The sequence below is a fragment of the Diprion similis genome, chromosome 3 (genome assembly GCF_021155765.1).
Source record: "Diprion similis isolate iyDipSimi1 chromosome 3, iyDipSimi1.1, whole genome shotgun sequence".
NCBI lineage: Eukaryota > Metazoa > Arthropoda > Insecta > Hymenoptera > Diprionidae > Diprion > Diprion similis.
Genome location: NC_060107.1, coordinates 7,018,071 through 7,030,969, shown reverse-complemented (window position 1 = coordinate 7,030,969; position 12,899 = coordinate 7,018,071). Strand labels below are relative to the sequence as shown.

Genomic DNA, 12,899 nt, shown 5'->3' with positions numbered 1-12,899 from the left:
CTCGAGTAGGATCGAAAGATATCAAATATTTGTTGGACAAAAAAAATGTCGACGATTTGTCTCACCATTGATATCGGCGAATTCAAGGAGAAGCAAAATCAGGAACGCACATTTTTGAGGCTTAGATAATCCCCCGAATTCACTATACAGGAACCTCGAAGTTATTATAGAAGTAAAAGCAGAACCAAAAAAAAGACATTCTCAAGGATAATCCACGATTACATCACAACTCGAACAGCGAGTTGATTAGGAATCGGTTGAATCCAAATTTACCTCAATGAAGTAACGAAAAAACAGAATTCCAAAAATATTTCTTTACGCAGACGGGGGAAAACATGATGCATAAATATTCGTTTAATTTCCAGCCGCTCAATCTATATAACTCGATAATAATTCGCCGGAAATCCGTTTCGTCTGTTTTAGCAATGGCTTCAATCAAGAGAGAAGCCTTCAGAATTTTGAACATTAAGACCATGTTTTGGACTTTGGCTTTCCTGCTTTCCTGCATCCTGAGCAATAACAATGTCCAAGCTAATCCGGATCCAGGAGCTTTCTACCCCAACAGTTTGGCCAACGATCCGGAAAACTTGGTAAGTTTCTGCAACCAGTTCAGTTTCTCATAACCCGAATTCGTATATTGAATAAATTGTAGAGAAAAATAATAATAAATAAATAAATAAACAAAACAATGCGAAAATCGTACAACAAAGTGACTTGTGTTTCAAATTTTTCTCTCTTCGGCAAGAATGCAAATTAAATTTTCCAAACCTTCGCCTAGTTTCAATGCTTCGAATACTCTTATACCGAAAAGAAAGTAAAAAACGGTTACTTTTGAGCTGAACTTCAACTGCGCAAAAAAAAATTTGCGTCAATAATTAATAATTATCAACCCCGATTTTGCACGGAAAAACAAACAAGAGGATCGTTTTAAAATTAATGTAAATTATCTGACCTAATCTTGTAGCTTTTAATTGAACTCCCTCCTGCATTATCATGCGTTAATCAAGTTTCGTCGATTTTCCTTCCGGTAGGATTCGCAGCTAAAATAATTAGGCGAAACTGCATGTATATATACATGTATATATATATATATGTAGTAACAATATGACGTAGAGATCATATTGTATGAATTTCCGTGCGGTTTCGTCGGTCAGCGTATCGAATATACGGGGTATTCCTCAGGTAATGAAGTTACTGCGGTAATAAGTAATGTGCTTGAATACAGACGCCGCACAAATAAGCTCGTATTATATAGAGTACAGCCGATAATTTCCAAAATTAAAGCGTTCCGCATTTTCGTTAACTCTACGAATGTAACCTGGCACTTTGAGTATCGAGTTTTGCAATATGCAAAGGTGATTGTTGTTGTTATTATTATTATTATTATTACAATTTTTTTTTTCTCCAATCGCAAGAATTAATTTTTCATGACTAGAATCATTTTCTCTCCTCCAATCTTCTATGAAAGTTATGACTCACGGAAAAATTATAAAAAAATGTATATATATATATATCGTCAAGCTCTGAGTAACGAAATTTTATCCGCGTACTTCGAATTACAAAATGATTATATTACGGTGCGAAAAAGTTTGATAAGAATTAAAAAATCGTAGAAAAAAAAAAAACAAAAGAAAAATTATTAACCTGTACATACATAATCGACAAAAAGATACAAAATTTAAGGAAAGAATTTTCTTGAACTACCGAAAAGAAGTAGAAGAAAGAAAAAGAAAAACCTGAAACCCAATGACGGAATGAAAAATTGACGTTTCGAGACTTGACGAATAAGTTAATCCATGGGGTTGAAATTTCCACACGGCTATACTTGGAACGTTGACACGCGACGATGGTGTCTACAGAGCAATGAGAATACCTCGATCCATTGCACCGGGGTCTAATTGATTAATTATCGAGCATCGACATGCACGGGCCGAACAGAACAGCAACGAGCTACTCCCCTGACCACGCACAAGTAACGCGAGTGTTTCGAGATTATAGAGAATTAAAGGAGCGCTGAGCAATCGCTTACGCCCCTCTCGGTGTTTACGCAAATTTCATCATCCAATACGCCAATTTAATATGCAGTATCAACGGAGAATTGTAATTATAAATCATAAGTCGACTGTCGATCTCGAAATAAATTTTCGAACAATTATTTTAGTCACGTTCTCAAAAGATTTTATATACAGTATGATGAAGTAATGATTAGACAAATTAACAGATAATAAAGTTAAATTTTAAAACCGAGTGAAAGTTGAATTAATGGAATTACAAAAAAAAAAAAAAATTAATAAATAAGTCAAATGAAAATTTATATAAAAAAAATCATAAATTGAAAACGAAGAATGCTTGGTAATTATATGATAGTTTTGGAAAAGTTGCGTTATTGTTTTGTTTTTTTCAATCGAAAAACTTTTATACTTACATAACTTTTATTGAAAGAGCAATGTAATGAACAAAAAATTCAGTTTGAGCCAATTTTTTTCTTTTTCTCGACTTGAAAGAGTCAATTTGTCACCTGGTAAAATCATTTCTAATTCCCACGATGGAAAACAGATGTTTCCAGTTTTTTCCACGATCGGAGTAAAAATTCCCTGACGATTTGCGGTTTTTCAAATTGCCTCTTTTAAATTCCCTGATATTTCCAGGTTTCTCAGCTTTTCTATATATCTGTTCACCCTGATTATTATACTTTTCTTCGTCGTGAATATCACCCTCGATTTCACATCTACCCACAAAACATGATAATCGATTATTCAAAATGTCGTTTCACAGCTTACACCGTTATTACATGCATAAGACATCTTTAGTGGAGAAAAAATAAATCCCGATCACGTACAACCGCTTCGTCGTTTTACAAGTGAGGTACTTGTCGTTGAGAATTATGAGGGTGAAAATCGCGAATCAGATTGCGAGAGGGTGAAGAATCTGAGTGCCGTTGATCCCCGAGTAAATATCGCCCCCTCGATGTTCCTCTTCGTTTTATTTTTTTGATTTTTTTTTTTTTTTTTATCTCTCTCTCTCTCTCTCACTTTCCCTAATAAAATAAAGAAAAAACACTGAAACTCCGGAACCGCCCGCAAGAACATTTGGGCTTTCCAAAACCGTAAAACAAACATTGGACTTGGAGAATATCTGTACAAAAACTTCGGCCAACGAATTATTCAGAGGAAAAAAAAAATTCGTGATTTAAAAAAAAAATAAATAAATACCTAAATTGAAAAAAACATAATCATTCATTTAGAGTAAGTAATAAAGAAGAAAAACTATGATTATGTTTGTCGGCAAAACACTGAAAATCGATTAATTTCCTGTAGAACCGAAATTTTAGATCAAACGAAACATGTCAGTTGTTTCATGGTCTCATCATTTGATTGTAAAATCCTGTAAGTTTCAAACTTTTTCCATCGAAATTTGTCTGAAAAACCTGTTTTTCGTATTCTAGAGGGAGATGAAAACCTAAACATTCGTCGAAGTTAAAAAAAAAGTGTTGTTCTCGTTCGAAAATCACTTTTTTCACATACTTACCACCGAAGGTTACCACCAAAGGTGAAAAAACTGCGAGAAAATGCAAAAAAAAACGCGCATAAAAAAAGAAAAAAAAAAAAAAAGAAAGAAAGAAACGAGAAAAATATCGTAAATTCTTTTACAGCGCCTACTGCAAATGCTGCAGCAGCTTTCCCAACGCGAGAGAGAAATCGACGAACGAGCTCGTCAGATAACCGAGGAAGAAATCGCCATCGAAGAAATACTCGAAGCGAAGGCTGGAATGGTAATTCCTCCCGCGGCATTCCCGAGGGACATATTTCCGGATGAAGAAGTCGGGGAACCACTTCCGGTACCGAGTGCTCTAAAACGCCCTCTTCCGCAACGCTGGGAAAAACGTGGCAGTTGTGAGTACATATTTTTCGCATCGTATACATAATATATATATATATATATGGGGGGGGGGGGGGGAGGGGGCAAAACGGGGTACTTAAGGAAATACTTAGTTTCCAAGGACTCAAATACCCTAAATCTCAGAGTTTTTAAGCACATCGAACATTTTTAAGTATAAAAAAATCTTCTCTCCGGTTGTTCATATTTTATTGTATTTTATTGTTATAGCTTATGTTGCTCGAAGTTGCTCAGGATGTTGTTTTATTCCTGTCCACCGTCATTGGCGGAAATAACATTAACGATGTTGAATTTAAACGTTTCGTTTCTTTGTTGTTTGTTTTTTTTTGTTTTTATTTTCTCTTTATGTCTTCTCTTTTTTTTTTTTGTATTACTAAATATATCGATTCCAGCGATTCGACGCTTTCATTATCATCAATGAATTCCAATTTTCCCTGAGCCGTCAATTGCAATCAGTCTATATACATTCGACAAACGTATCTATATTTGGATATGGCGAAATGAATGTTTCCATATTATTATCAAATTTGAGATTGAGCCAAATAATGATCGATAGAAAATTTGTCAACATGCGTCGTAAATCATATTTTTCTCAACTGAAACTTCATAATGTTATTAACAATAACGAAACATTTAGTACTTCGCCATATCCTCCAAGCCCTTTAAAAACGAACTCTTCTTTAAATTCTAAAATATCGTAAATTTCATTTTCAAACATCATTCCGTAATTCAATTACAGGATCATATAACGAGAAAAATCATCACCATCATTCTTATCCATGGCATGTAAGACCGGATTATCCAGAAGCTTGCATCCAAGACGTGTAGGATGCGTACAACTCAATGTAATAACAGAAGGGACATAACATGTGTGTATATATATATATATACACACACAAAATGGAAGCAACGATGACGAACAGCATAACCGGAAATTGAAAATTGATATACGCGGCATATCATAGACGACATAAATTCTCTCTCTCTCTCTCTTTCTCTCTTTACTGTAAACAGATCTGAAGTTCAGGAATGGGGGAAAAAACACGTAAAAACAATTTCATTGCATATTGTTTTCTTTCTTTTTCTTTTCTTTCCTTATTTTAAAATTGTTTTTCAACCTGTTTCCTCGTATTCGCAATGCGGTATATCGGTTAAAAGGTTAATAACTCAATAAATAACCTGACACGAAAAGAACGCACATGTATGTATACATCATTCGTTATAAAGAGAATCGTTCTCCCTTCACCATATCTCCTACGTAATCGAATATATACATATGCATACACACATACATACATACATACACATATGAGTATATGGAGATAAATAATGCATGTAATATGTATAATATTGGAACGATGCGTGCAATCCGATTGTGCATCGGTGAATCCCTTGCGGGGGTTCAATGGGAACCTTGACTTCGAATCATGAAATTATTAAACAGCATATCATACCGGTTTGTTATTATTATAAACTGTGATCATATTTGCATAAGTTTTAAAATCAATGTGTAAAATGGAAAATTAATGGAAGTCAAGATTTGACGTTTCGGCGCTGGGGGGCTTCCCTAAAAAACTATAAAACATTTTATTATTAATTAAAGGTTAAGAAGACTAAGGTCACAACAAGATTAATTATTCATTTGCAATAAACATAAAGTAACGCTTACGTTTAATTACATGTAAAGTAAAAATATCAGAGGTGTTGAGTAAGTTTGAAAATAAATTGCTTGCCTCGTGTTTATAACAATTGTGACGGATAACTGATTAAAAACGTTGAAAAGAAACGATAAAAAGATAAGAAGCAAAAATTGAACAACGAATACTTGATATAGATGAAATTGAAGAAAAAAGACAATCGTCCAACTGCAAGCATAAAAAATTTATAAAAATAATCTACCAGAGTTGAAATCGCATGAACTTTCATTATTACACCGTGTAGGTATAGTTACTGGCAGATATTGCAAAGTTGTTTCAACAAATTGCAACATGCAGCAGCGTGATTATTATGTACCGTAAGTATTTGTTGTACTCAATCGATCGGGCATCGCGATGTCTGACCAATTAGACTTGTTTAACACTTGACCCGCGAATCGTGACGTCACTATCGAAGATCAATTTGACTCCTGTTGCACCCTTACATGTATATAACAATAAAATCCCGTGACTAACGATAGGAAAACACGTAATTGTTGCAGGTCGGATCGCCATTATCGTTATTTTTTTTCTCTTCTTTTACTCTAAACTTTTCAACCGTTCTTTAAAAAATGAGAAAACAAAGTTCAAAGTGATGATAGAAGGGTTAAAATATTGTCACGAATAGACAAAGCGAATTATCGAATACAACGAAAACACTGCTGGAGAGAAAAAAAATTCGATTCAACAAATTCCAAAAATACATACATATACATATGCATACATGTGATTTGTGTGTTTAGAAAAAGTCAGAAAATAAAAAAGAAAAGAAGCAACAACAATAGAGAAAATATTGATCAATTCGAGTAGAGAATTGAATATATATTTTGTTATTAATCCTCCATAATATTGATTTTATAATAAAAAGAAGACGTCTGCCTATCTAGTAAATTATTTTTTTTTTTTTTTTTTTTTTTTTTATTTCGTAAAGCTGATACATTATCAATTAGGAGAGACTAGGGTTAAAAATGACGAGGTAGATTGTTACAAGGGTTATTGTTTTTAAAACAAACATCACAGTTTGAATAGAAAACCAGATAAGGGATGAAAATGATTTGAATAAAAAAAATATGCATTTACATGTTAACGTTCCGGGCGTTAGAATTATTAGATATTAAAACACATCGTAGCCAATCGATCGTTGCACGAAGTGAAGAATGGCGGGAAAACTGGACACACAACCTGTATAATATGATTTGAATCTATACGAAGTTTTATCACACAATATTCTTTCACCCTGAAAAGCGTCCTTGTTTTCCTGAGAGGGTTGGTTAATTAACGTAAATACGGACGAGACGTGGATCCCGTATTCGATAGAGCTTTCAGCACGCGGCTGTTGATTAATCAGACTTTTCTCAGGAAGAAAAGAATTGAAAAATGATGGAAAATATGAGAAAATAAGAATGCAACGCGAAAAATAGTGTTCAACAACGTTTCCATTTTTTCAATTTTGTCGAGACATATAAATGCCTGAAGGAATAAATTTTACATTTCGTCATAACGACAAATATACTCTGATTTTTCATGAAAATTATTCTTGGTCGAAATTCTATATATAAATTCTGTATATGTATAGGGTATTCCACGCCAACTCGACCAGAGTTAAACCCCGACCATTTCAAAATCGTTTCATGTTTGTTTCTAACAATCTACTCGGTGAAAAATGCGATCTGAATTAAAAAAAAAAAAAATTTTCATCAAACCGTTTATTTTTTTATAAATATTTAAAGTCGATTACGAATGCTCATTTTTTAAAATCTGAAAAAATTCTCAATAATCCAGTGAATAACACAAAACATCCCCCGTAATAAATTATATGGATACGTATCTCGTGTCATTACAGTTTGGTAGGGTAAAATAAAAAGGAAAGAAGAAAAAAAAAAAAATTTGAAATTTCTTAACTCTTCCTACATTATCGTTAAAATTAACACAAATATATCTGCTGTTTGTTTCAGATATGGCGCTGTGTCATTTCAAGATTTGCAACATGGGTCGCAAACGGCAATCGTAAGTGCACCACCAGGTCTTGTGCCGTTGTATACGTTTTTGAGAATCAAACGAAAACAAACAAAAAAAGAATGAAAAAAAAAAAAAAAAAAAATAAGAAAAAGAACAAAAAATACATACGAAAGGTAGATCAGAGAAAAAAAATATTATATATACATATATACTTGTATCCCAGAAAGATACAAAGTAAGGAAAAACCCTTGGAAAAAAATAAAAAACACTTTTCCTTACAAAACCCCTGCGGCTCTTGCAATCTCGTAATTAACAACCTTCCGACACCTCGCAAAAAGAAAATGTCTCTCTAGCCTCTTTCATTTTTTATCTCTTTCTCTCTCTCTCTCTCTCTCTTTATCCCATTCGTTATTTCGCATTCTCCAAACCACATTTTTGCGATGTACACAAGTAATACCGTCAAAATTTTTGAAAATCACGTCGAAAACACAGGGAATCATAATTGAAGTTCAATTTCAAAATTTTTTTTCTCGTACTACCTTTTTTTATCCGTTTTATTTTCGTTAATTCCTATACTCGTCGCAAATAAGAAATTTCCGGCAGGCGTACGACAAAAAAAACGTTGAAAACTCCTATACTAAACTAAAGAACCTAAACTATATACATATACAGTTATACGTGTGTGTACATATATTATATATATATATATACATATATATTATACTGTATATTTGAAACGTCGTGGAATCTGACTCGTTCAGGCATACAAAACAGTTCGGAATTTAACAAAAGGGGAAAAAAAAAAAAAAAAAAAAAAGATATTGATTTGTTAGTTATTTCGCGACGTTAAACAATATGATTAAAGTACATATAAATGGATGCCAATTCAAATCGCTGAATTACTTTCAACTCGCATATTTCTCATATCACGCGATACCCGTGGTTAATATTTATTTATTTATTTATATTTCTTATCCTCCTTCGTCGCAATACATTTTTATTTGTGCTACGAATTTCGGGAAGAATTCCAAAAAAATTAATTTTCATTCTCATTATTACTGTTATTGTATTGTTGTTGTAGTTGTAGTTGTTGTTGTTATTGTTATCGTTATTGTTGTTGTTACAATTATTATTGTATTATTATTATTACTATCATACGTATACTGCATGGCTCGCAAAACGCACACAAATTATGTAGTAATAAATAATGCAATTATAATATACCGTCTTTGCCAGTATTTTTCAAAAAAGGTCAAATAAAATTTTTCATTTTATTTTTTGATCGATACGCATCCCCGTTTTAGAAAAGCGGCAAAGATTGCGTAATTACATTTTTTTTTTTTTTTTTTTTTGTACAACTAATTTTTTTGTCAAAGTAGAAGAAAAATGCAAAATTATCTTCAAACTTCATTGAAAACGAAGTGAATGAAACAAGAAGAAAAAAAACGGAAATAAGACCGTCTCCTGGTATTGAATTTTGGTGCGCAGGCTGTCGCAGATACGTCCGAAAATCCGATCGCTCAGATCGTGGGTCTCTCTTGGTCCAAGAACCATCAGCACTTTACCTGCACAACGGCCTATCTCCTAGATTTATACATAAACACACACAATACATAATACAATAGTGTTTAGAAAATTATATTTATAACGATAACAATGATAACAATAATAATAATAATTGGAGATTTTCCAAGAATTATACTATATTCAACTCGTTACCAAAAGACATAAAGATTATATAAAAATATTCTTCGTGATTTGACATAAATTTTGACGTTGCGCATTTGAAAAATTTCATTTCTATTTTATTTTTTGAGAAAACTTCGTTTCAACCTTTCATTTGCTTCGCACTCCCCCCCCCCCCCCCCCCCCCCCCCCCAAGTCTCCTTTAACCGATTGATAGAAATCGTTTCTCCGAATTTCTTCAACTTTCGAGATAACGAATGGAGGGGGAGGAAAAAAAAAAATACACGTTTAAAATAAGTACCTGAGGGTCGCGGGAAGAAAACTTAGGATATGAAAATATATATAATTATACATGTATAAAACATAACCAAAGAATTAATCCCAAGTATTGAAATTTTTTGTGTGTATAATAATAAATTATGCAATGACAATGACGCGATAGGGCAAATGAAAACGATAAAATAAAGGATGAAAATGAGAGATCTAATCAGTTGAGATGATAGAAAGAAGAGATAAACAATATTGAAAGTATATTTCAAGCATAATGCAATATCCATTAACCTATACTTAATTAAATACATATACATTTACGGTACGTTGCTTGTTCCGTGTCTTGTGAAAACTTTGCCGATTTTAAAGTACGTATGAAACTAGAAAAAAATACAACACGCACACAATATAACAACAACAACAGCGACAGCATTAAATATATTATATTATATATATATATATATACATACAGTATATTTGTGTTGTGTATAAAAAAAAAAAGAAAGAAAGAAAGAAAAAAAAAACATCATATTATAAAGATATATATTATACACTTCAACGTGTGCTAATATTACAATATGAACAAAATTTGTGTTTAACGTTAAAAAAAAAAAAAAAAGAGAGAAAAAAAAAGAAAAAAAAACCGTAAATCGATAAAAATAAAAACTACTCTTACGCTTATTAACTTATTATTTTCAGTTATTTTGATCATTGTTTCCGTTATGACGGATATTATATTACATACATATTATATAAATAATGATGATGTGTACGGACGATGGACTCGTTTTTTTCCTCTTTTTTTTTTTTTCTTCTTTAGTATTACTATACCAATAATCCGTTACGATATCGAGTGATGAAGAATTGTCGTTCCTCATTTATTATACAAATGGTTCGTATCGGCAAGCGATGTGAAAAAAAATATTTGCAAGAAAAAAAAAGATATCATTAAATTTGAAAACAAATCCTGCAGAGTATTCTATATATATATATATATACCTAATCTATGTACCGTAACACAGCAGCCTACATATTATGTATATCTAAATTATGTTACCACTGCATATAAGCAAGGACATTGCAATTGTAATAATACTGATGGACTGATTTGACAATGAGAGAGTTTGAAATAACAATTACCGGTAAAGATTTATTACATTTACCAGTTTCGTTTGTAATTTTTTCAACGATTTTCGGCTCCCTCGAGTGGTGAAAAATTGAATAAAAATTGAAAAATGAAAAACACGTATCTCCGACATGTTTTTAAAAAACAAAAAAAATGACTGAATGCATAGTTTGAGAACAAGAATGAAACGATTTTCCAAAAAACGACGACTGCAATGTCTTTAAGCTAACCGTTACTATAGTGAATAATAATACAAATTTATATTGTTATATTATTAAAAACGTGTAATTGTCCTCAAATTATATTTATTCTTTAGACTATTATATACATATATATATATATATGTAATGTGTGCTTGTATGTGTGCGCTCGAAGGGTGCAGGGGTCGCCGGGAAACAATTACGTTTAGCAAAATTATATTATTGTTATTATTATTATATATTCTTATGGATTTTTGGAAAAAAGGAAAAAAAAAGAAAATATGTGAATTAAAGATTTTTAAACATAGATAATATTTAAAGCTTAGTTTCGCTACATAAATATGCATATATAGACGTTTAGCAAGAAAAAAGTATTGAAAAAAAAACAACAAAAAAATTTTAAAAATGAATAAATAAATTAAAAAAAAAAACAAAAGGGGGTTAGACAGGAAAAAAATAAAATAAATACAAATTATGTAGAATTGGGTTAGTAATTACAATAAATTTGCATGCGAGTTCAATCTTTGTGTTGTGATTATTTGACACGTAGGATAGAAAAAAAAAAAAAAAAAAAAAAATAATGAGGATGAAAAAATCTACGACAGAAATAAAAATCCGAATAACGTTGAATTAAAATCGAACGAAGGATGAAACTTCCGGAAGTGTATAAAAGACAAGTGGCTTCAGCACGTATCGTCCGATCATACAAAAATTGAATGCCGCAACGTTTCTCATACTTTCCGAATCCCTAAAGAAGTGATCTGCAATTATAACTAGAATGAAATGGCGACACGAGATTGATTTAATTGTTCAATCAAGAAATGAATGAACACACATTGTGTCAATTCTGTGACATGGATAAATGGATAAATATATTTTGTAATCACGTTCAGTATGAGTGACCGTCTGCACCCTTCGCTTTCAATTATTATTATTATTATTATTATTATTTATCGACGCATAAGTTATTGTTTGTTGTTTCTATCTTCTTAGAATCTCTATTTATTTAAATTTAATATTATTCATTTGTTACTTCGTATTTTTATTTCTTTTTCTCACTTAATTTAACCAATACGTAATATTCTTATATATTTTTGAATATTTACTGTTAAATTATACTCCTTTGGTTTAGAAAGGAAAAAAAAAAATATATATATATATACATACATATTATATTGTATATTTTTTTAATCACCAAAAAATTATTACCCAAGATAACTATAAACCTACAACACATAGGTATATAAATCGAGATAATTATTTTTAACGAGTAATGTATACGTTTTTTTGTTTTGTTTTTTCTCTTCGAGCAAAGCTTCAACTTATACATGAATACCGTACCTGTTTAAGAATTATTGATTATCTTTGTCTGTGTATCCACATGCATCGATTAGTTAATTAACGCCGTATATAAAGTACACTAACACTTCGATCCGATGTTCAACACGTTCGTCTATAATCGCCCTTATATCTAAAGTGGAAGGAGAAAAAAAAATTGAAGAGGTCATAATTTAAAAAAATACCTATACAGTGACTATATGACACAATATTAGTATAAATCTACATAAATATATAAATATATATATATATATATATATATATATATACATATACATACAAATATATACCAAATATTAGATATTGTAGTGTAACTGAAACAGAATCATCCTTATAGCATGTATAAGTGTAATAATTCTATATGAAAGCAACAATAAATTACGTAACAAGAATATACAAGCTGACTTCTCATTATTTCAAATATTATCCAACCGTTACATCTGCGAACGATTCGGCGTTATTTTTTTACGATTTAGTTTAAAAGCATCTGTCATAGAAGCTTTCAAACAACTCTCAACGCAGGCTTGGGTTTCAAAAATTGTCCTGATACGATCATGAGTTCAGAAGACGAGGTGAATCGAGGCGTGACGATATCGGTTGAAGGTAAGTTAAAACACTTCAATGAAAATGTCGGTATCAGATTTCTGCGAAATTTTTCTTGACGAAAGATTGCAAAGTGTGTTATTAAAAGTAGTTAACAGTTAATCGCATAGAAAAGAGTCGAATTTT

At 31.5% G+C, this 12,899-nt stretch overlaps 1 protein-coding gene across 5 annotated transcripts in view; it reads left to right on the top strand.

Annotated features, from left to right (window-relative positions):
* The window catches only part of LOC124404068, a 33,889-nt gene extending 21,331 nt beyond the window's left edge, over positions 1–12,558 (top strand). The window contains exons 3-7 of one of the 5 annotated variants that reach the window (XM_046877891.1): positions 424–590; positions 3,653–3,893; positions 7,547–7,598; positions 9,039–9,144; positions 12,401–12,558. In XM_046877891.1, coding sequence (XP_046733847.1) covers positions 424–590; positions 3,653–3,893; positions 7,547–7,598; positions 9,039–9,138 — 560 coding nt within the window. In that variant the 3' untranslated portion in view covers positions 9,139–9,144; positions 12,401–12,558. Of the gene's footprint in view, positions 1–423; positions 591–3,652; positions 3,894–7,546; positions 7,714–9,038; positions 9,145–12,396 lie in introns of those variants that run through there. The other 4 variants (XM_046877892.1, XM_046877889.1, XM_046877888.1 and 1 more) reach the window with 4 other exon arrangements.
* Positions 12,559–12,899: the final 341 nt, after the last annotated feature.